The 24,105-nt window shown below is 50.3% G+C and overlaps 1 protein-coding gene across 1 annotated transcript in view; it reads right to left on the reverse strand.

Moving 5' to 3' along the window:
• ADAP1 (ArfGAP with dual PH domains 1) overlaps window positions 1-21,538 on the reverse strand; it is a 50,332-nt gene extending 28,794 nt beyond the window's left edge. Inside the window, exons 1-3 of the mRNA XM_066561172.1 lie at window positions 21,381-21,538; window positions 10,388-10,518; window positions 8,725-8,816 (exon numbers count right to left, since the gene is read on the reverse strand). Of these exons, the coding sequence (XP_066417269.1) occupies window positions 8,725-8,816; window positions 10,388-10,518; window positions 21,381-21,465 (308 nt within the window). The 5' untranslated portion in view covers window positions 21,466-21,538. The remainder of the gene's footprint in view (window positions 1-8,724; window positions 8,817-10,387; window positions 10,519-21,380) is intronic.
• Between the last annotated feature and the right edge of the window lie 2,567 nt (window positions 21,539-24,105).

Raw genomic sequence — 24,105 nt, forward strand, 5'->3', positions numbered from 1 at the left:
AAAAGTCTTCCAAAAATCGCATTGTACAGTCTGGAGTCAAGGGTTTCTTCTGCTTGACAGCTGGACAACAATAAATCATTTCCTTGCACATCCAATTTTATTGGAAACTTATTTTGAAAAAATGCACAGATTTAGCAGAAGAGCCTGTCCCCACCCACCCAATCAGCCTCTGTAAAAATTCCCTCAGTATATGAACCATTTTAGACCTAATTTTCTCAGGCCACATTCTTCAGTGAACAGGGTGAGTAAATTAAAAATCCCAACCACATACAAAAGAGAGATTATTGCCCTGAAGATACCAATACAGAAGCAGAAGGTGCTGAAAACCCATCTGGCCAAGCTCTTCCAAGCTCACAGCCCATACTGCCAAGTTTAAGAAAGCAGTCTATGATGCATGGCAGCAAATATGATTAAAATGTCCTTTGCTTTTAATACCGAAATAATACAGATGATTTATACACCAAGACCACAAATTCCAAAAAGGAAAAAAATACCCCAAAGATTTTTTTTTTCTATTTTATTTCATCATGAGTGTTTGAACCAATGAAATAACTTTGATCTGGAATATGCTGGAAGTTGCTTCAAACCATTTTTAACTGAACTTATTTCTTAATTGCCCTAGAACCCTAAATAGCCCAAGCAGGCAGATCACACTCAGAAATAAAGGCATGTGTTATCCCAGCTTCACAGCAGACATTTTGGAGCTGCCTACACTGAAGACAGCAAAAGATCCCCCAGCACTGAGTGTGTTTTGTAAAACCATCACATTTCAACACATCAACCTCTCTGCCAATGAAAACTATTCATATGCTTAATCACCTTTTCTTTTTTGCTGATTATGCAAACCAAATGGTGTCTTTTCAGCAGCCACATTCCAGAAATGCTCAAAGAACATAAACATATCAACATTGCTTATGAAAATTCATCTGCAGGTACAGCAAACACGTTCAATAAATCTGCAAGACACTATCCAATAAGAACTGAGGCTGTGATTGGTTTCCTGGCAATAAAGGAGGAAATAATTACATAGATTTTGTTCCCCCATTGTGTCAGCTCCTCGGTTGGGGCACCAGCCTTCTCCCCAAGGCCTGGGGAGCACCACAGCTTCCCTGCCCCCAAAATCAGCTGTGAGCTCCTGCTGTAAAACAAACAAAGCACCAAATCTGCCTCTGCCCTTCTGCTCCTGTTTCCATGGCTGATCTTTAGCTGCTACACATCTGCCAAGTTTGGCTGTGAGCTCTGAGCACCCATCTCCCCTCTGCTGCCATCCTGTGCTGTGCTCTGGGTGCATCCCATCCTCAGGAGCTTCAGGGGCACTTTGTGCAATCACAGAAAGCTTGGAAGGGACCTTAAAAGCATCCAGTTCCAACTCCTCTGCCATGGGGTTGCTCAAACTCCATCCAGCACCCAAGGGGGCTCTTCTGGGTCCAGCAGGATGCCTTTTCTGGATCTGACATCCACAAACATAGAAACCTGATGACCCAAAAGGTGGCACCCAAATGCCTGCTCTATAACGCTGTTGCTGATCAGCAGAACTACCAAAACTTAACCATAAAATAAACACAAATACTTGAATTGACTATTCTTCTTGCAATTTTTCCTGGCCAGCTGCTGTGGACAGCTTGTTATCACTGAAGCCAAACTTGGACCTTTTCAGCAAGATGATCAGGGATGGAACTGGGAGGAAGAAAATTCACACCACCCTCAGCTCCAGCTGACGTCAGTGGCTCCAGCAGGAGCTGCAGCTGCTCTGAATTCTGGAATTCTGAGAGTCAGCCTTCCAGCATGGGGCTTTAAACACAGCATAAATTGAGATTCATGGGCAGCAGTGGGAAAACACTCCTGCTGCAGGATGAGGCTGTGCAGGAAAGGCTGCAGGGCCCATCCCTGGGGATGGATAAACACTCCTGCTGCAGGATGAGGCTGTGCAGGAAAGGCTGCAGGGCCCATCCCTGGGGATAAACACTCCTGCTGCAGGATGAGGCTGTGCAGGAAACACTGCAGGGCCCATCCCTGGGATAAACACTCCTGCTGCAGGATGAGGCTGTGCAGGAAAGGCTGCAGGGCCCATCCCTGGGGATAAACACTCCTGCTGCAGGATGAGGCTGTGCAGGAAACACTGCAGGGCCCATCCCTGGGATAAACACTCCTGCTGCAGGATGAGGCTGTGCAGGAAACACTGCAGGGCCCATCCCTGGGGATAAACACTCCTGCTGCAGGATGAGGCTGTGCAGGAAACACTGCAGGGCCCATCCCCGGGGGATAAACACTCCTGCTGCAGGATGAGGCTGTGCAGGAAACACTGCAGGGCCCATCCCTGGGGATAAACACTCCTGCTGCAGGATGAGGCTGTGCAGGAAACACTGCAGGGCCCATCCCTGGGGATAAACACTCCTGCTGCAGGATGAGGCTGTGCAGGAAAGGCTGCAGGGCCCATCCCTGGGGATAAACACTCCTGCTGCAGGAAAGGCTGCAGGGCCCATCCCTGGGGATAAACACTCCTGCTGCAGTATGAGGCTGTGCAGGAAAGGCTGCAGGGCCCATCCCTGGGGATGGATTAACACTCCTGCTGCAGGATGAGGCTGTGCAGGAAACCCTGCAGGGCCCATCCCTGGGGGAGCACTTCCCTGACTGCCCAGAGCTCTGCCCAGAGCATTGCTGCAGTGACCCCAGAGCTCTTGTGCAAGAGGGCACCCCCGGGGCAGCCAGCAGGACCACGCCCCAAGGGGAGCCCTAAAAAGCTGCAAAATGTTCCAGCTGGTCTCCCTCAACATCTGGCCCTGAACAGGAGTGGCTGCAACTCCTTAATTTCCCAAAGCCCATGGGAATCCAGCTGTGCCACTTTCCCAGCAGCTTCCTGGCACTTCACACACTCTTCCTCTTCCCTTATCATCACAACCCCAGGCTCTTTCAGCAATAATTTCCCAAAACCCAGAACACACCACAGAGCAGCCCACAGTTTGGACAACTCAATGCAAGGCCACCAGCAGCAGCTTCTGCTTCAGGGGTTATTTATAGAAAGCAGAACAACTGCAGTAAAAGAAACCAAAACAAAAGCCCAGCTAGGACAGCGAGGAGTTCACCACCTCCCTTCACTGCAAGAGAGAAGCTGAGCAGGGATTTCACCACATTCACTCTCCTGGACTAGATGCAATCCTGCCATGAAAAGCTGCTGGTGCTAAACCCCAGTTTCACCAGCACAGCTGTGATGAATTCATAGAGGAGCAGGAATGTGTCCTGGGATCTACAGGAGCTGAGAGCAATTGCAGGGCAGAAGATCCTCAAACCATGCAGGGATTGCATGAAAACAGCCACCACTTCCAGCAGACTGCTGGCCTGATCTTAATTTAAGTCTATTTTCAGGGCCTTCAGAAATAGCTGCTGCTGTGTTTTATTTGAAATGCACTTTTCCAGGTGTGAATATGTGTGTGTGTAACCCAGGGCAGACACCACATACCCAACACAGGAGCCTCCATCCAAATCCACCTTTGACTCCAAAAGGATTCTGTGACCAGAAAGGACTGCAGTAACAGCCCCCTGGTATTTTACTGCATTTCTGGTGATGGGATAATGCAGCAAATCAGCAAATATATTATTTGTGTTTGTTAAAAAAAAAAGTAAGTGCATCATTCCTAAACTGTGGAGATGCATCAGCTTTCAGGATCAACTCCAAAAGCTTTAACAGCCCACCTAAAGTCTGTCAGGCTGCTGGTTACAGGGAACTTGTCATTTTTTGGCAATTAGAACAGAAAATTCATTGTACTCATCAAAAACCTTGAGGCAAATCAAAAAACCCCACCAACAAAACAAAACACTAAGGAAACCCACAATTCAGAATAAGGGAAAATTCTTCCCCCAGATGGGAAAGGACTGAGCTTGAGTGAGGGACAGCAGGTCCAGAGGCTGACAAAGCACTGCCCACACCACTGCAGGCACTTGTTTGCTTTCCTGACCACCCACATGAACACCAGGGCTCTGCCCAGGGGCCAGCAAGGAAGGTTCCAGAAGAAGCCACTGGAGCAGTTCTATCTTGGTCCCACCCACTCAAAGCTCACAGCAAAAAGCACCACAGGAAGAGCTGCTGAAGCAGTTTAATATCAAACTGAGGCTGCATGGCTGCAGTGTGCTGTGTGGAGGAGGTGCTGCCCAGCCAAATTCAGTCTCTCCAGTTTATTTTTTCCCCCAAGACTGATTTTCTCTCAGCTGGGCTGGCTGGTGCACTCCAGAGCACACCCACAGATGCTGCACACAGAAGCTGTGGCTTTTCTAGAGACATGACAGACAAGAAACCCCAGCCAGAGGTGAAAGTGGCCAAAAGACATCAAACACCCCACACTACCACTGCCTAAGTGCATCCTTGTGAGGCACCATCAAGTCCAAGAAAGACAAAAGAAGTGAATGTCAAACAGAAACACCATTTCCAGAAGCCACACTTGCAGCTTCTGGAATTTGTCAGAGGTTTTTCCAGCAAAAGCCAACATGCTTTCCACAGGCAGCCTGGTGGATGCAGCCATGCCAGCTTTCTGTCAAACAACTGCTCTAATGAAATTTTAAGTCAGAATCCAAATTCTTTGCTCAGACTGCAAGGAGAGCCACTGCAGCAGAGACTAAAAGCCTGTCTAGCTCCACACTCTTTTCCTATCTAGGAAGGTCTTGCTGTGAGGACTTGCTTTTAAAGAGCTTTGTGGAGGGATGAGACAGCTGGGGGCTCCTTCAGGCTCTCTGTGCATCAGCTCAGCTTGCAGAGCCTGAGGATTGATGTGCCATCCCCCTGCCAAGAGCAGCACCCCACAGCAAGGGGTAAAACCCTTGCATTATGGTTTTGGAGAAGTCAAAACTGATTCTGAGTATGCAAAATCACAACATTCTCAGTTAAAATGCTGACTGGTTCCTTTTTTTGTTTGATTGCTTTACACGCACTGTCCAGCACACCCCAACACTATTTTTCAGAATGGTTAAACACCAATTAAAAACATGTAGGAAACAGCCTCTGTCAGTACCACCTTAACCTTGTATCAATTTCCTTTGGAAATTAAAGGAATCAATATGAATTAACAGGTTTACAAGCTAACAACAGAGAAAATGAACAAGAAGAGTAAATCCCGTGGCTGGTCAGGATTGAAGGACTGGGCAGACCTCAGCACTTGGGTGACTTGAAGAATTCCTAAGGCTCAGAGCCCAGTTTGAGCCACCAAGGAGGTTCTACCACTTGGGAATGAACTGATGAGCAGCCACTCCCAGTGGCCACACTGCAGCACCTCCAACTTCACACCCAGGACATCACCCAAGGCACTTCTGAAAGCTCTGAATGTAAAATCTGAAAACCCTCGTTAATAAATAGGAACCTGAGCAAATCTCAATTTTACCCCTGTGGACATTATGCAATGAAGTTTTTTTATATCTATAAAGTTTTTATTCTCTATGAAGCACTGGCAAAAGGAGGTGACAGAGGAAGGGGTGAGAAGTTTGCAGCCCTGACTGCCACTGTGCCCAGGCATGGCAGAGGAGAGGCCCTGCTGACCTTCCCACTTGGTAGCTCCCCCACCAAATGTACCAAACTTCAAATGATTAAAAAAGAAATAAAAAATCCAGAGATCTCCCAAGCAATTTTCCCTCTGCACATCTCAATCAATACCAAAAGGCCCTTCAGCAGTAACTGTTGTTGTGGGGATGAGTGCATGGATGGTGTGTGCCTCTCTCTGGCTGATGTCTCACCTCACTGCAGATACCACACAAGCAGCACAGCCCATCCATCTCATCCTGCCCCATTTTCCTGTGCTGACAGCCAGAACACTGAACTGCTCTGCATGAGGAGCAGATGTAGCTCCCACTGATCCAAGCAGAGAGAGGAGCAGAGCAAAGCACTGCAGCTCCTCCTCAATGCCACAGGATGAGGCTCTGCATTCCCAAATCAAGCAACAGAAAAGCCTGGTAAGTATTGGGCAGGGACAGGGATGTACTTCCAGTTCTGCAAAAGCCCAGAAAGAGGTTGTCTCACTTTCTTCTATCAGTTTTCAGCCCAGTAAAAGACTGAACAAAGCCTTTTTCCTTTGCTTTTACTCAAGAGTGAGTACCTGCTGCTGAGTGGTGACTCAAAACTCGGCCATGTGCTTGCAATGTGTCTGCCCCACAAAAATCTGCCTCACAGCTCTCCATCTGCTGCTGTGGTGCACCAAGCTGGGCCATGACCCCTCATGACAATCCAGAGAGAGGTTTTGTGGTTTAAATTCCACACCCTAAGCCCTTTGGGCCAAGGTTGTGGTGGTGTGGGAACATCCCAGAGTCTGGGACTCATTTCAGTGTTAGGGACTGCCCAGAGGAACAGGAGCTGGCTGCTGGTCACTGTCCCTGGGACATGGGTGCTGGCACACAGAGGAGATGAGAGGCAAGAAGGGGATTTTTTGTTTGTTTTGGGGTTTTTGTTTTGTTTTGTTTTGTTGGGGTTTTTTTGGTAGGGTAATTTTTTTGGCTATGAACTTTCCCTGGGCAATTCCAGAGCACCCCTCCAACTTCTCAAACCTTTGCCAAGTGTCATGCAGAACCAGGAAGCTACAACTGGGTTTTTGAAGGATACAGAAGCCAAATGCAGCAGGCAAACACCATGAATGTCCCAAAGAGCCAACTACAGCACTGTGGGCAAGAAGAAAAAAGGACTAGCTGGCACTGCAGCACTTCTTCCCCCCAAACTTCCCAATTCCAGAGGGATTCCAGAAACAGCATTATAAAATTAACAAGCTTCAAATGAACAAAGAGCTGCCCAGGCACTGCAGCTGTTGGAATGAGAAGCACCAAAAGCTCTCAGTGCTGCAGAACATGGTTGGAATCACTGCCAGTGCTGGATGGAGGTGTCACCCATGGAGATGCTTCCCAGGGCTGCAGGCTGGGAACAGCTCATGCTCTTGCAGTGACTGGACTGCAGCGAGGCGGGGGAAAAGCTAAATTTACATGCCTGGAACAAGCAGCACTCCCCTGCACTTGTTCAGCATGATCTTGAGAGGAACAGAGAGCCCTGAACTAGAGAAAGAGAAATACAACTGGGCACAGCATCCCAGGGTGTAATGTGCCCACAGTGCTGGCCCTGCAGCAGTGTCAGGGGGTTCTCTGCTCCTCTGAGAGGTCACATCCATCCCACTGCACCCTGCTGTCATGGCAGGGACCCAGCAGTGCTGGCCCAGAGAACCAGAGCAGAGCTCCAGGCTGAGCACAGGAACCAGGCCATGCAGGCTGGGAATTGTCCCAGTAAGAAGCTGGGACCAGAAAAGGGTCAGAAATTAGTCTTGCAGCTGCTCCCAGGAAGACTGGCCTTGCCTCATCCTCCCAATGAATCAATAAATAACCAAAAAGAAACAACAACAAATCCTTTCAATCCCCTGCTCCAGCTCCTCACAGGTTCCCAGCCCAGCATGGTGCTGCTCCATCAGCCACGGAGCTGTGGATGGAGTGGCTGCTCCAGCAGGGTCCCTGGGAGCTCACACAGCTCCAGTAAGGTCCCTGTGAGCTCACACAGCCCTGGCTGGAGCTGAGCCAGTGCCTGGCAGAGCTCCCCAGAGTGACCCAGCTCTGCAGGATGGAGGAAGGGAGGGAACAGCCCAGCAGCAGGGCTGAGCTGCACTGGCCAAGCAGGACACAGCACCAGGCACAGACACTGCTGCCACCCCAAAGCAGCAGGAATGGGGATGCTCCTGGTCTCCAGGCTGCTCCAGCAGCTCCTGCTGCCTCTCCCTGTGCAAGGAGGGCCAGGTGTGATTGATACCCAGATCTCAGGACACCCCAAGCTGCAGGGACGTGCCCTGCTCCCTCCTCCAGCACCAGCTGTGCACCCCTCAGGCAGGGATAAGCCATGGGAAGAACCAGGACTCTCTCCTGGGCAAGCTGAGCACCATCAGAGAGGCAGCACCTAACTGAACTGAACTGAGACTTGGGAGCAAACAGAGTCAAAATCCCCCAGAATTGTTTCTCCTACCAATCCTGCTTCTCCAACCCGAGCATGACAAGCACACACAAGTCCCAGAACGGCACAGCCAAACTGCTGGGATTCTGGAGCTCTGAACGTTGCATAAATGGATGCTTTGTTCTTGTCAGGCCAGGCAGCTCCACTCACACAAAAATAAAAGAACACCTTGGTACACAGCAGGGCTGAACCCTAAAAGCCAAATTCAGTCCATCCCCTTTAGCCTGGATGGCAGAGCACGTTCTGGCTGCTCAGCTCCTTGCTGCACAAAGTCACCCCAGCTCACCAGGGAGGTTACTCCACACTGCAGGGGAGACACAGCCTTTTAGCTGCCTCCATGGAGGAGATTATTCGTTATCTAGGTGGGAAAAAACCCAACAGGAACCCCCAGTATTTCTGCATTACAAATAACCCAGCATCTCACACAGCAGATTAGCAAGTTCTGCCTTGCTGCAGAAGGGGGATTTGAAAAGGCAGAGGAAATCAATGGGTAGAAATTGGCATTCTTGCAGCTCTAGAAACTCGGAAGAGCCTGGGGAACAGACAAACTATTGACTCCCCTGCATCATCTCAAATGTACTTATTAAATAAGATCCCACACGCAGCATAAACTCTACCACATGTGTGCAGAAGGAAAAACATTTTCAGGACTTTTATAAATGAAACCTCCATTGTGGAAAAAAAGAAAAGTCTTATGCTAAAACTAAAGTATTGCAGAGGCTGCAGCTGCACAAACAAATAAATGTTGTTTACCAGCAGAGGTATTTACTTACTGGCAGTCAAGATACGTTGGTTTATAATAAAATGGTGGCATTTTAGATTCATATTTTGCTTTTGCTACATTGTTTCCATTCGAGGCCATAAACTGTAAAAAGAGAAAAAACCAGAAAGAATTAAGAAAATTTTAACAGTATTTTCTTTTATTCTCTTTTACTTCTACAGAGCAAAAAAATTATTGGGATGGGGGATCTGTTCTCTTACTGAGAGGTTCACCCAGGACTGTGCACAGAAGGGCTGCTGCAAATAAATATTGGTTATTATTGCAAATAAATATTGGTTATTATTGCAAATAAATATTGGTTATTATTGCTAGGGGTCCTACAGATTAAAATGATGCTGACGACATGTCCCAACCCCACCTGCATCATCCCACAGGAGCAGGAGGCAGCACACAGTGACATTTCCCCCTCAGGCATGGGAATCAGATGGATCCCAGGAATCCAAGATGGGCATTAGGTAACCAGGGGGAAAAACATCACACTGGCTTTTAGTCTCCACGTGTTACAGCTCCAGCAGGGTGATTGCCTCTGATAACACATCCTGTGCCTCAGATCACATCACTTGTGCCAAAAGGATGAGTTTGTTTTTGCAAAGTCATTGCAGCTACCTCAGGAAGGAGCTTGAAGTGATAAACAGATAAATAAACAAACAAACAAACAAATGAACATATAAAAGTTCTATCTCCCTAGACAGCCCTCCTTTCCAATAAATAAATCTATAATGTTTTTATCTCCCCTGACAGCCTTCCATTTCTTCTGATACACAAATGGCTGGTTGAGAACTCAGCAAAGAAAACTACTTATTTCCTTATTGATATATTTTGTTTATTGAAATTCACTTTATAAGTGTAAAAAACCCCATTCTTTTCCAGGCAGCCATGCTAAATACATTTTGTTTCGTGTCAAATGCCAAGCATACAAACATAACAAGCAGTTAAGCTTTTTTTTTTTTTGTTATTATGGTTTGTCATGGTTTTGATTTCTCACATTTATATATTCAATCTATTCCCCCAAAAAATACCAGGGAAGGAAAAGCCCATGGAACACAAAAGCCTATTGTGATATAACACAGAACTCCATGAGGTGCAGCTTTCAGAAAAACCTCAACTCTACCCACAGAAGACAGAAATCAGTGACTGGTAGAGTCCTTCATGCCTTTGAAGACACCAGCAGCCAAAGCAGAAAGGTTTCCTGGGTGCCTTTAGCAGCACCACAGAAATCCAGGCTGGTGTGGGGCATAAATAGAGAGAATTTATACTGTGAGGGTTTGGTTTTCCAAGCTGTGAATTTAAGAGGAACAAAACCAGAGACAGCTGAGCTGGGCAGGTGTGATGGTAGACTAGGCAGACAGGTCTAGTCTGTAAGAAACATTGAGAAGAAGAAAGAAACAAGAGAAGACAATTCATTGTAAGAAACAAGAGAAGACAATTCATTAAAAATTAGTATTTTTTATATGCCATTTCACTGACATCTTTATAGGGGTGAGGAAATCCTTCACGGAAGGGGTGCTGTACTTCAGTCAGCCCAAACCTCGCTCCCACATTCACTACCTAGACCTGCTTTGTGACATCCCATTTCTTGTGGCATCTTCAGGGAGGGAAGAGCCCAAAGGCCCTGGCTGGGACCCAGGCAGGGCAGGGCAGGGCAGGGCACATACCTCCACCTGGGCATCGTCCCACTCGTCCAGGCGCACCGACTTCACCTTGCTGACCTGCGGGATGCTGCGGTGGATGCCCGAGCAGCTCAGGCAGATGAAGATCCCCAGGCTGTGGGATGCCCAGTCCGGGTCTGGAAGCAAAAAGGAAAGAGGGAATTGCACTTTACTGAGCTTTGAGGCAGAGACAGGGCATGGCAGGTGAGGCCAGGAGCTCAGGGAATGGCAGGGGTGTTCAGGAGTGACCAGGTCTGATGTCCCTGAGTCTAAAGGCATCAGGTAAATAGACAAGGAAAATAAATGTTTCTATTGATAGGAATACAAATTAAACTAGCAATTACCAGATCTGCAATCCCCAATGCAGCTGTTATTCCTCAAACCCCGAATACAGACAGCTGCATGTGCCTGAGGCATCCATAGCTCACTCCATGCTCACATGAAGAGAAGAGGGGAATATCCTTCTCTCATGAGGAAATTCCATCTGAACACTGCATGGAACAGAAACTACATCAGCTCAGGGAAGCCACTGTGCTGCTCCCTTTTTATTTATTTATTACATGTGCTCCACACAGAGACTTTCCTCCCACAGCTGCAGCTCCCAGCAGCCCAGCCCTCCATGCCAGGAGGTTTCCAGCCCTTGCTTCAATGGAAAAATGCCACCAGTGGTAGCTCTGTACTTTCTCTGAGCAAAACCACGCAGTGTTTACAGCCCTGGGCTGACATCTCACACAAAGCAGTGTAAACAGAGTCCCTTGCCTCCAAATTCCTCCCTGGGAGAGGCACTGCCTGAAGCAGGGAGACAGAGGGACAGGAGGAGGGCAGGGGCAGGAGCAGGACACATCCAGCAGTGTGCTGGCACTGCCTTGCCAATGAAGCCAATACAGGGATCTTTGTTTGAACTCCAAGGCAAATGTCAGTGCCTGCAGCTCCAGCTGTGCCCCAGCAGCACGAGCTTCACTGCAGGTCACCCAGGCAGACACCAAATCCTCCATCCTGCCCAAACCCACAGGGCTGGCAGCCCCTCAGCCACCCCATGGCACCAGGCTGGCACGGGGTAAGGGCAGGTCTCTCCCAGCCCCTCACCATCCTTTTATTCCCCTCTGAACCCTCACTGCCCACAGCACAGCAATTATTTATAAAAGGCAAGGGGATGTGCTTCCTCCTCCTTATCCATATTTAATGCCCTGGCTGTGCCAGTGCAGAGAGCAGGCTGGCATGGGGCAGCTCAGCTCCTGAGGGGGAAACAAGGGCTGCCACCAGCCCTGCCCTGCCTCAGGGACAGCCACCAGCCCTGCCTCAGGGACAGCCACCAGCGCTGCCCTGCCTGCAGGGACAGCCACCAGCCCTGCCTGGCCTACAGGGACAGCCACCAGCCCTGCCTCAGGGACAGCCACCAGCCCTGCCTGGCCTACAGGGACAGCCACCAGCGCTGCCCTGCCTGCAGGGACAGCCACCAGCCCTGCCTGGCCTACAGGGACAGCCACCAGCCCTGCCTCAGGGACAGCCACCAGCCCTGCCTGGCCTACAGGGACAGCCACCAGCGCTGCCTCAGGGACAGCCACCAGCCTTGCCTTGTCTGTAGGGACAGCCACCAGCCCTGCCTGGCCTACAGGGACAGCCACCAGCCCTGCCTTGTCTACAGGGACAGCCACCAGCCCTGCCTGGCCTACAGGGGCAGCCACCAGCCCTGCCTCAGGGACAGCCACCAGCCCTGCCTCAGGGACAGCCACCAGCCCTGCCTCAGGGACAGCCACCAGCCCTGCCTGCAGGGACAGCCACCAGCCCTGCCTGGCCTACAGGGACAGCCACCAGCCCTGCCTGGCCTACAGGGACAGCCACCAGCCCTGCTTTGTCTGTAGGGACAGCCACCAGCCCTGCCTGGCCTACAGGGACAGCCACCAGCCCTGCCTTGTCTGTAGGGACAGCCACCAGCCCTGCTTTGTCTGTAGGGACAGCCACCAGCCCTGCCTGGCCTACAGGGACAGCCACCAGCCCTGCCTTGTCTACAGGGACAGCCACCAGCCCTGCCTCAGGGACAGCACCAGCCCTGCCTTGTCTACAGGGACAGCCACCAGCCCTGCCTCAGGGACAGCACCAGCCCTGCCTCAGGGACAGCACCAGCCCTGCCTCAGGGACAGCCACCAGGCTCCCCAGCACACCCTGGGGAAGAGCAGTTCAGTCCTGCAGAGGTGGCTCTGCTCAGATGCAAACCCCAGAGCTGAATGGGGATCCTCATCAGACACAGCTGGGTGCCCACATGGGAGAGGGGAGCAAATTCCCAGGCTGACACAAGTCCCATCAGCCAGCAGCAGACACAAAGGTGGGTTTTTCTGTTTCACATGGTCTCCTATCCTCACCAGAGACCCCAGTGACTACAACCCAAGCCTGGCAAGTACAAACCAGTCAGGTTGATGCAAGGGCCTGGTGCTGCCCACCCTGCTGATCCCACAGCTTCACCCCCCATCCCAGATCAAGCCCCCCACTCATTCCAACCTCAAAGATTGTGGCCAGTTATTGGGCTGTGGGCTGGCAGCAAAAATCAAGAGTTTTTCATGCTCAGGCACTTTCTGTGCCCTAACTCATCATATTTTCCTCTCTCATCTCCAAACATGTTTGTAATCAAAGCCTGGGACCCTCCAAACTTCCTGCCACAAAACCATCCCAAGGTTCTGCACTGCTGAAGGGTCCCGAGGGTGCACGTCAGGCAAGGTGAAAGCAGCAGGGTCATGTTCAAAGAGCCATCACTGCCCTTAAAGCAGAGGATCAGATACACAGAATGGTAAGAGGGTCCAGAGGACAGAGCTGTGGCACTGGTGAGGAAGCTGAGGCAGCAAAGCTTGAGCTGGGTCCCTGGGCTGAGCACAGCAGAACTGAGCTCAAACGTTCCCAGAGCAATGAGATCTGATCAAAGCACTGCCCAGCCCAGGGAAACAGGCTCAAAGTATGCACTGGCCAATAAAACATGTTTTATTGGGAGTCCCAATGCCTCTTTAATATTACCAGATTTATCTCAGGCATGCAGGTGGATTTCTTCATGCTGTCTGCAGCTTCCAAAGTGGAGTCAGGCTTCCAAAGTCCTCCCCAGGAGGGAACCCTGCCCTGCCTGCCCTGCTGTGTGTGACAGGACCAGGACACTGCACACCTTCCTCCAGCCCAGGAGGTTGTCTAATTAAGCAAACAAAAGCTGGATGATATCAGCTTTTGGGTACATACACACACCTACATCATATACACAGGGTCACCCTGTGTGGCTGCCAGAAGGTGACAGTCCTTCAGAGGAGCAGAGACAAGGGGGTGAGTGTGACCCAGCCTTGAGGGGATGTTCTCAGCCTGTTCTTACAAACCACAGCCAGCAGGTCTCTCCTCCTGCAGCATTTCCCCTCCTGCCTAGCCCCAAATCCGTGCCCATCCAATACCACCAGTGTCCCACATTTATAAATTAAATCCGATTGATTTCAAGGAGCACCCTGCCAGAAATGCACATTTCACCTGCCCCACCAGACCTGGCCCTGGCCATTCACATATCAGCCAGGTATTAATTAATAGCAGCTTCCTCCTCACTGCTGTTCTGGTTTCAGAAATGTGTCTTTCATGGCAAGGGTGGGTGGAGGAACTGAGGATGTTCACTGGTTGTGTGATGCTCTCCTGTCCCAGCCCAAATTTGGCAGATGGGTTTAGTCCCAAGGGAAGCACCAGGCAGGAGGAGAGTTCAAAGACCTCAGGTACTGACTTAGCCCCATCCAAAAAATTGCTGGGTAGTGAGAACCCCCAGAACAAACTGATCTGCCAGGGCAAGTCTCTCTGAAATGCCACCCTTGCCATAATTTGAGATTTCTCATGGCTCCTGCTCTCCTGGCTGAGGACATCTAACAGACAGCAAGGCAGCCCAAACCTTTCCAGGCTTTAGCTGGAAGCCAACAGGAATTTCTCAGCATCATCTGAACAAACCAAAGGATTGCAGAGCCCTGCCAGCCCTGGGGCTCCTGCTGCCCTGTGACCTCCCCGTGGCACAGCTCTGCCTGTGGCCAGGAAGCAGGGGGTGGAGGATTCCCCAGCTCCTGGAGGGCTCTGCCAAGGCTGCTTCCCCTTCTCCCCCACTCCCTACACTCGTGACACCATTTCCAGAGAAACCAGGGAGGATTCAGCTGCACCCACGCGTCTGCAGGGGCTGGTGACACACCCCAGGCAGGGCCAGCACCCACGGCTGCAGGGATGCTCCTGCAGAGCCTTTTAAGGGCCTGGGGGCTCTCAGGGGCTGCACTGCTCCCCAAACACATCAGGGTCCCTCTCTCTGCTCTCCAGCACAAATTCTCAGCTCAGGGACAGGGATAACACCAGTGATCCCCAGCCTTGGCTTATCACAGACTCCAACCCTTCCAACGACTGCACCAGAGATAGACAACATCTTATCAAACATGAAAATAAATTTTCATCAGTGTCTTCACACAAAACACTGAATTTTGGAGCAGCACCATTAGTTTAGTGAGCCACTGACCCCAGGCTGCATGGAAGTGGAGGTCTCCACAGAGAGGTGAAGCCCACCTTGCTGCTGGACATTTCAACAGCTGGAATATCTTCTCCATGTTGGACATTACTGAGAGTTCAGTAATTTTATTATTCTGTCTGGGCATGAGCCAAAAAAGTGCAATGAAATGGCAATACGCCATAATCTGGGCTTTTTGGGCATTGCTCAAAAAAGATGATTTTTTTCCCTAAACCTCCAGAATTTTGAGCAAACAGCAGTGAAGCCTAATGAAAACTCTCCGGCATGCCCAAGTTCCAAATTACTTTATTCCATTATTTCAAGCCAAAAGGAATAAAAACGAACGAGGAACAATGGGAACATTAAACCAAATGCACTGCTGTAAGTGCAGAAAGACTCTGATCCTGAATGACCAGTTCCAGCCCTAAAAGGCTTTCACTGCCCAGTGTGGTAGAGATTCCTGGTAACTCATAAACAGATCATAATGCCTTTCAAAATTAAGACATGAGTCAGCTTCATTTTAAAAATTAAAGAAACAAACAAAGCTAAACTAAGCTCAGGAGAAGGGCATTGGGCTGGTATTTTCCCATCTCATTCATCTGAAAGGAAAGGCATAGCCAGAGATTAGAGAAGCACCCAAAACAAAACTAAAACACTTGATGTGCTTTAAATTCAGCTAAATTCAGAAATTAACTTGTCCACCCAGCCCCTTTTACCACCACAAGCCTCAGGAAAAGCCAGCACAGTGAACACTGCAGCTTGAACCCAGCATTCCTGAACTTAGGGGAAAAGAAAAAATGAAGGCTAGGCACAGAAAACATAATGGAGGAAAAACCAACATAAGACACAAGATAACTTTTAGAAACCAAAGAGATTGGAAGCTGGATGGTAATGGATTAAAAAAAAAAAGAAAAAAAATCACTATTTCCTGTATCCAGAATATAAACATGGGGTTCAAGTTTGAAAATCCCTAGATGCAATCAATCCAAAACCCCATGAAGCAGAGCAGCAACAGGCTCAAAGCAGACAAGAGCAAGAACTCAAAGAGTCCCAAAATTTGGATGCTCCTGCTCCACCTTTTGCCTTAAACCACATTTATCACTACTTAGAGCACAATATGATGACCAATATGAGGCCAATGCACAGCAACACATCCTCAACACATCCTTCAGCACACAGATGATGGCCTGGCCCTGCTGCATCCCTGCCACTGCAGGGTCCTTGCTTGGGATGCAGATTCAGTGGATTTTCCTGAACCCTCTCCTGTTTGAGGTGGTAAATGGACCTCTCCAGAAAAACAAAACCTTTATTACCCTGCACCAGAAATGGGACTCATTGATACAGGGTAGAACCACAGGGATTTTAGTGCAGTCCACAAGTACAAAGCCTTTCCTGCTTGCTGCTCATCTCCTCCCTGCCCGAGCCAGAGAACCTCGTGTTCAGCACCAGAGTTCTGTGGCTATTTACTCTGGGGAGGGATCAGGAGGCTGATAAACAGACCCTGGTCATGCATGTTGAAAAGAGTTAACACTGAAGTCAAACCACCTCCTACCAAGTCTCCTCTCTAAGTAGGAAAATTTTTCAGTGAAGGCACTAAACTTGCCAAGGTCTTTTAATTCAGCTGGCAGGTCCCAGCAGCCCCCTCTCACTGTCTGCAGCCCACGATTGTGCTGCAGCCCAGGCACCAGGACTGGACAAAAACCACCATCACATTAAACCTCCTTTGTTCCAAAAAGCCCTTTTTCCCCTGCAGAAAGTGGCATTGAGCTAAACACAACTGCTGTGGGTTTTTTTTTTTCCTTCTTACCCCTCTGCTCACAGCTGGGGAGGAGGGCTGGCTGATTCCCAGGGACAAAAAAAATAAAAACCAAAAAAACTCAAAAAACCAAAAAAAAAGGAAGAAAAAAAAAGAAAAAAAAAAAGAAAGAAAAAGAAAAAAAAAGAAAAAAAGAAGAAAAAGAAAAGAAGAAAAAAAAGAAAAAAGAAAAAAGAAAAAAAGAAAAAAGGAAGAAAAGAAAAAAAGGAAAAAGAAAAAAAAAGAAAAAAAAAGAAAAAAGAAAAAAAGAAAAAAAAGAAAGAAAAGAAAGAAAAAAAGGAAAGAAAACACCAAAAAAACCCCAAAACCAAAACAAACTAACAACAAAAACAAACAAACAAAAAAAAAACCACCAAAAAAAAAAAAAAGAAAAAATTCAGTTTTTAAGTGAGAGGACAATGGAGGTGCAGGAACAAGTTTCCACTTTGAGCTGGATGATGAAAATCCCGTTTCACACCATTGGAGCAGCAGAGCTCTGGAACAGCTTTCCAGTGGGAGGCAGTGGGGGCAAGAGAGGGAAGAGCTGCGAGGCAGAGCCCCATCAGTCCCCGAGGGGATGGGCAGCCCTTGGCAGCGCTGGGTGGCTCAGTCACCTTCCCCATCTGGGTTCTCAGGAGCAGGTTGGAGGGAGGGAGGAGAGGCTGAGATAAATCAGTGCCCTCCTCAATCCTGAGCAAATCGAGCAACCCCCAGGGCTCAGGCGTTTCCCTGTAATCACCGCCCTCACTTGCTGACATCCAGGGAGCGGAAAAGCTTCACCTGCTGTAGGACTGAGAAGGAAAAGGTGTTTACAACCATCTCAGCCTTCCAGAGGCACTGTTACACCAGATCTGCTCGGCTCTGCAGCACAAAGCTCCAATTCCAGACTCCCCTCCAGCGTGAGCCTTCTGCTCTTCCTCCATCCTTCACCCCCTCGGGGCCTCAGGCACAGAGGGCAATGTTAGCCAGGATCCATGTCCCAGTAATCCATCCCAAATAAGAAAGATAAATTGATAACAAGCCATGTAAACTGCTGCTGGAGGGTTTAAACTGCAGGATTGCTTTGATGGGATTTCCATTTCTGTCTTCAGAGCCTCTCTGTCCTCCTACAATGTAAAATAATTCCACTCCATGGAAACACGAGCCTAAGTCATAGAAAAATAAAGAGAGAAATACTCAAAGTCTTGTTATGCCCTGAGATAACCATCCGTCTTATGATGTGAGGAAAGATTGCCCGAGACAAAGAATCATTTAGAAAAAGGAAAGGCTGAACTGCCACATTAGTCTTGAAGAAAAAAAGATTATTCTAATGCACAGAGAGCCATTACACACCAGCAATTCAGTAACATTGCTCAGTTTGCACTTAAGACTGCATTTACCATGCTGTCTTTACTGAGAAAGCACAGCTTTAAACCCACAAAAAACACAACACCCAGGACACAGAAGTGTGTAATGACAGAGGACCCAAAGCCCCATTTAATGACTTTATTAGTGGCTCCTACCCCAGAATTCAGTCCCCAAGATGTAACCAAGGCAGCCTCATTATGCATTACAGATCGATGACATTTTCTGCAACTGAAATATCTTTTATTCAAAACAGCCTTTCTTTGCAATTTAAGGTTTTATAAAAACGCAATTAATAAAAACCTAAAAAAAAAATTCCAAACACAAAAAAACCTGCAAGTGAAAAATGTAATCTCTCAGTTATTTTACACTCTGATTTTCACTTTCTACTTTAGCATCCTTTCTGCATTCCCAGCTGCCAGGGCCAGACTGTTCTCTCCACCTGAGACACCCCTCAAAATGTTTCCTGGGGAAGACCCAGATCTGACCTTCCTGGGTCACATTCAATCCCCATTTCCACCCAGGTGCAAGTGGGCACATCCTTGAAGGAAACACACCTTGAACAGGGCAGCCTTACAGGGCTTGGCCACTTCAACAATCCTCAGCCACGATTAAGTGGCAAATTCTGCCAAAGCAGCAGGTTGTCCCCAGGGAGATGGGTTCATCCTGCAGGGGATGAAATTATTTACCCAGCCCAGGAGGAAAAGCCTCCCCCGATGCCCCATGTCTGTGCCTGGCTTTGCCTTTGTATGGTCACAGCTTAGCCCAGCCATGCCAGGCTGAGAGCTCCATTGCACCAGGGGTTTGTGACAGGACACAGAACACCTGGGACAAGCTGTGGCTTCAGGGCTCTGGCTACTGAGCCTCTCCCAAATGCCAAAGCAGTAACAAAAGAAAATAACCCTTTTTGACAGCAGGGAAGGAAAAAAAACAAACAAACTTTCACTGGCTGGCTGATTTCTCGAACAAATATTTCCAAAAGAAAAAGAAAACCCAGCTGGCTTCCAAATACACAAATTAAAGTGACTAACAGAATTTTCCCGTTACATTTCCAACCCATCCTATTCTTTGTTATGAGCATCCCTGAGCTAAATGGCTCCCTCTTATCATGGATCCTGTACTAACAGAGTATTCAGGGAAAGGCACTCACCCACCTGAGAAACAGCAATAACAAACCCTGATCTTGGGCATCCCCCAGCTGTACCAGATCAGCCCTGCGGTGATACTCACATGTGGGAAAGCACAGGTCTGCCCTGCTTCCCTCATCTTCTGTTCATTCCACACCCTCCCTCTTCCTTCCTTCTCCCTTCATTTTCCCTGCTTTGGTACTTTTGCATTGTCAGCTGCCACCTTTATCTTTTTGTGCACCCCACTTCTCAGCAAAGAACATTCTTGCACCCCTTTCTGGAGGCTCTCTGGATACTTATCCTGCCTCTGCTGCATTACCTCATCCTCAGAAAGAGCTGGCCTGCCACACCTGCCCAGCCTGAATAGCTGAATTCAGGCAGAATATTTTCTACACTACCTACAGACACAAGTTATTATCTTGTGTTAAGTAGCCCAGGGCATCTCAAGTTTATTGTCACTCCCAGGCAGAGGAGCACATTACAGCACCATGAATAGCTCTCCTCTGCAAAAGAACCTGAAGCAAAGCAGTCACTAAAGAAATTGGGTTGATGAACAGGGAGGTGGCCCTAAGGAAGTAATGCCATAAGGGTTCAGAAGAGGCTGAGTGATGTTAATATAGCACATCTTGACTTACAAAAGACACTGGCCCAAATTCTCCTCTCTCACTTTCACTAAGACATATCTATATGCAAATGTCACCAAAACCAAAGTATGGTTCTGTTGTTTTACAAGCCCTTTTGGTGCCTTTAACAACAACCTCCTTACCCTGATATGAGCTATTTTATTGACCTACAGCTCCATCTCCACCTTGGTGATGCCGAGAAACTTCCCATTTTGCCTGGGGGCTTTATGTTCTATACCCACAGGGTGAAGGAGAATCACCCTGCTGATCTGAAAACGACCCGGGTTTGTAAAGTTTTCTCCAGGAAGGAGCAATTTAGGCAGACACCTACTCGGGGAGCCTAAGCTGTGCTCAGCAAGGCACCTCGGAGGTGGGCTGGTACAGTCAGACAGCAGCAGCCGGCAGTAGATGGGTGGGAGCAGGCGGCGCTGCAAAGCCGTTCACGCTGTGCCCAAAGTTCTTTGTCCTTTCCAGCTGGGAACCGGAGGACACAACGCATCTGAAAGTGAACTGCAGTGTCCTGGGATGCAGATTAGGGATGTAAAACCGCCGGGAATGGTATGAGCTGGGTAGCGGTATGCAATAGATCTTAACATCCTAAAGAAATCAATAGCTGGGAAAATAGGGCTCAGCTGAAGTGTTGGGTTTTTCTTCAACCTATAGAATGATAGAGGCTGAGAAGGACATCCTTTCTATACCCCTCCTCAGAGCCATCCTGCTCAAGCTAACATAAATTTAGGTTATTCTGTATGGTGATTTTTTTCTTTTTAAAACCAGGAAAGTTACTTGCTCTGCAATTTTTCTAAGGTTGTTCTCATAGACAGATCCCACCACCCCACGCAGACTCTGCTCAGCAACAGCACCACGGCCCGACCCCAAAAAATTCACCATCCAAAAGGCGAAGAAGACATTCCCAGCCCAGATTTTCTCCCCTCCGTACACGCAGACGTCGACAGCCATTCCAGCCCCGCTCCCTGCGTATCGCAGGCACCCATCGATGGCAGCTGGGCAAAGGTTGCCGGGCAGGATGTCCGCAGCGCTGCCTCCGGTTGTGCCCGTGTGTTTGCTCGCTGACAGGGCAGGAGCAGCCGAGGGGACGCGGGGGACACGGCGCCCCCGCGGGCAGGGCAGAGCCCGCACCGCCCGGCTCCCGGCCCCGGCTGCGCTGCAGCCCGCGGGGACCCGCCGGGATGACATCAGCGCTCACGGCCGGCCGAGGAGCCGGCCCGGCCCGGGGGACGCTGGGGGAACCTCGGCCGGGGCCGGTGCGCGGGGAGCGCGGCAGCGCAGAGCAGCGCATCCCTCCAGCAGCCCCGGAGCATCCGCGCTGCATCCCCCGCGCTGGGGACGGGGCCGGGCACACCCTCGGCGGGGCTCCGCTCCCGGAGGCGGCAGAGCCCCGCGCCCCGTCGCTGCCGTGCCGAGCCGAGCCGTGCCGTACCGTGCGGTACCGTGCTGTGCTGTACCGCGCTGTGCGGTACCGTGCTGTGCTGTACCGTGCTGTGCGGTACCGTGCCATGCTGTACCGTGCCATGCTGTACCGTGCCATGCTGTACCGCGCTGTGCGGTGCGGACAGGTGCAGGTGCAGCCGCCGCCCGCGCCCCCCGCCTCCCCTGCCCTTACCCGGGGCGGCGCAGTCGGCGCACGCCGCGTTCCCCGGCCGCTGGAGCAGCTCCACCAGCGCCTTCCTGCTCCTCTCCTTCGCCATGGGGGCGGCTCGGCGGGGCTGCGCCGGCTCCGCCGCGCTACGGCAGCCTCATGGCGCGGGCGGGGGGCGCTGGCGAGGCGGGCGGCGCCCGGGCGGCTCCATCGGCCCCGCTCGCCCCGCGCACGCCGAACGCGCCTCCGGCCGCCGGGACGCGCCGCGCCGGGGCGGTGCTGCCCTGCCCTGCCCGGCCCGGCCCCGGTGCCGCCCGCCCTGCCCGCCGCTGCCGGAGCCGCCCGGTGCCGCTTGCAGCGGGCGCTGCCGGCTCCCCGCGCCGCTCGCCCGCGACCTCCAGCGGCAGCGCCGCACCGGGGCGGCCCCGACCCCCGAGGGGGTACCCGGCCTTCAGGGCATCCCATCCTGCTGGGTGTCCCCGGCACGCAGGGGTGCCTGTCCTGGTTTCACTCCTGCCCGCGGAGGGGACGCTGTCGCCGGTTGTTGTATTGCACTAATAACCGCTGGGAGCCGAGGGTCCTCACCTGTGCGCGGTGGCGCCTGGCAGCGACCCCAGCTCTCACTGGCCAGGGTCTTGCCACATAGGCACCTTGGCAGGTTCATGAGCAGCACGTTTGGGATGCCCCTCTAACATCAGCAGCTTTTGGGGGTACTTGTGAAGGTCTCATCAGTAGCCCCACGCACTCCACAACACTCCCCCTTCCCTGCTGTCCTTGCACATCACCACCTGCTTCCATGGCTGTGTCTGGCCAGGACGTCCTCCAATGTCTTCCCACGTTTTTCACACCTCCATGGCGTCAGGGGGTTATCAGGGGTGAAAGCACTCCTGTGCCATCATGGCTGTCCATCTCCTGCCATCTATGGGACAAGACTCCTTGTTCTGCCAGTCAAAGACTAAACACTCACTCAGGGGCAGGATGTGGGAGGTTTTTGGCCAAGGGACGGCTCAGAGCTGTGTCTCCTTCTCTAACCCCTGCTGAAACCTTCTCACGTATGGGTCACCTGTGATGCTGCAATGTCCTGTTTGTGGTTCACAAGTCTCTGCTTACAAAAACAATCTTGGTTTTACGAAGCAAGTCCCCGTTTAAATCATCCAACTCTGTTTCCTCCAACAAAGCAGAGCCCTCCTGCAAGCTCAGCCCGTGCCATTCATGCTGCCCATGAGATTCAGGGTGTGCACGAGCATCTGCAGGAGGAGGGTGCCAGTAGCTCCTGGAAAACTTACACAACCAAACCACCATCTTGATCCTGCAAACATGAGGATGTGAGCAGGTCCCTGAGAACACTCTGTGGGAGAAAATAGCCCCTTAAATACAGGCAAGGTCATGGCCTGGTACATTTACAATGCTCCCTTTGCCTCAAATACATTTTCCTAAATGACCTTCGCATTTGTGCTGCCAGACAAGTGACTGCATCCAGGTTTATTTCTGTTTTAAACTGATGCTGGACTGTTCCTTGCTGACTCAACCCAGTGTCACACATCGTGCTGGGCTTGCTGGATTTACACACACAGCTTGATAATGTCTGGAAACTCACTGCCATCCTAACCAAAGGCATAATCCTCCTCACAGACCTTTTGTGGGGAAACTGAGCTGCTGCACCCAGACCCTCATCTTCTTCAGCCTCTAACACTTACCTGGAGCACTGACTTCTCACAGCCCCAGAGTGAAACCAGCTCAGCTGAGTACCTTAACCCTCCACACCTGTGCTGTGTTCAAGCTTGACCGTGTAAATGCTACAGGATCAGAGCTTTACCTAAGCCCTAGTTAGGCCAGGTTTTCATGTGCACTTTGGCTTTTTCAGAAGAAGCATTTGCTGAATGTTTCATGCAATAGCCAGGATGCTGCACGTCATCATGGACTCACTGTGGGCCAGGGCTGGGAGCAGGGAGGGGGTTTGGTTTGAAAGTCTCTGTTTAGCTTTCCATTAAGACTTATTGATTCTCTTAATTTTTTGTTCCCCTGGTTGCTAGGCAATTCCTGTCTCTCCTCCGCGTGCTGGAAGCCAGGGCTGCAGACAGAAATTTATATCTTGTAATAAAATCAAATAAAACAGAGCCTGTTGTCAATGATGAGAGGGGAGAGTTTCATAAAGGACAGGCAGAGCAGGGGAGCAGGGCCAGCAAGGGTCGATCAGCAGCATCCTCAGCATTTAAATCTCATCACAATTACTCCAGGCTCCACATGGGGAAACAAACAGCCCGTGTGGGTGGAGGGAATGTGGAGAAAAGTTGCAACTAAATGAGCCAGGAATGAAGATAAACTTTTGTTCATGGAAATCAAAGCCTTGAGCCGACCTCACACGTACAAGGGTATCTCTGTAAATTTACTCCTGGTTTATCCAAGGTTGAGAGGTTGGGTATTGCCCCAGTGTGGGTGGGCACAGTGTTGATCCAAGGCAGGCCCTGAGGCTCTCCTGATGGACACTGACTCCTGAGGAGTGTGATTCCTGGCAGAGAGCAGGGGCTGCATCTGAGTCTGTATCTCACATGGGGTAAAGAGCAAAGGTTGCCCCTGCAGGGCTGGTGGAGGCTGATGGGCATCACTGCTCAGGCTTGCCCATGTCACACTGTTCCCTCCTCTGAACTTTGCCCCACACTTTTCCTGTGGGTAGCACCTTTCAGGGAATGCCTAAATGAATTTGCTCCTTATTGTAAAAGCAGGGTAACTTTGACGATGGGAGAAATCA

This window comes from Molothrus aeneus, chromosome 16 (genome assembly GCF_037042795.1).
Source record: "Molothrus aeneus isolate 106 chromosome 16, BPBGC_Maene_1.0, whole genome shotgun sequence".
Lineage (NCBI taxonomy): Eukaryota > Metazoa > Chordata > Aves > Passeriformes > Icteridae > Molothrus > Molothrus aeneus.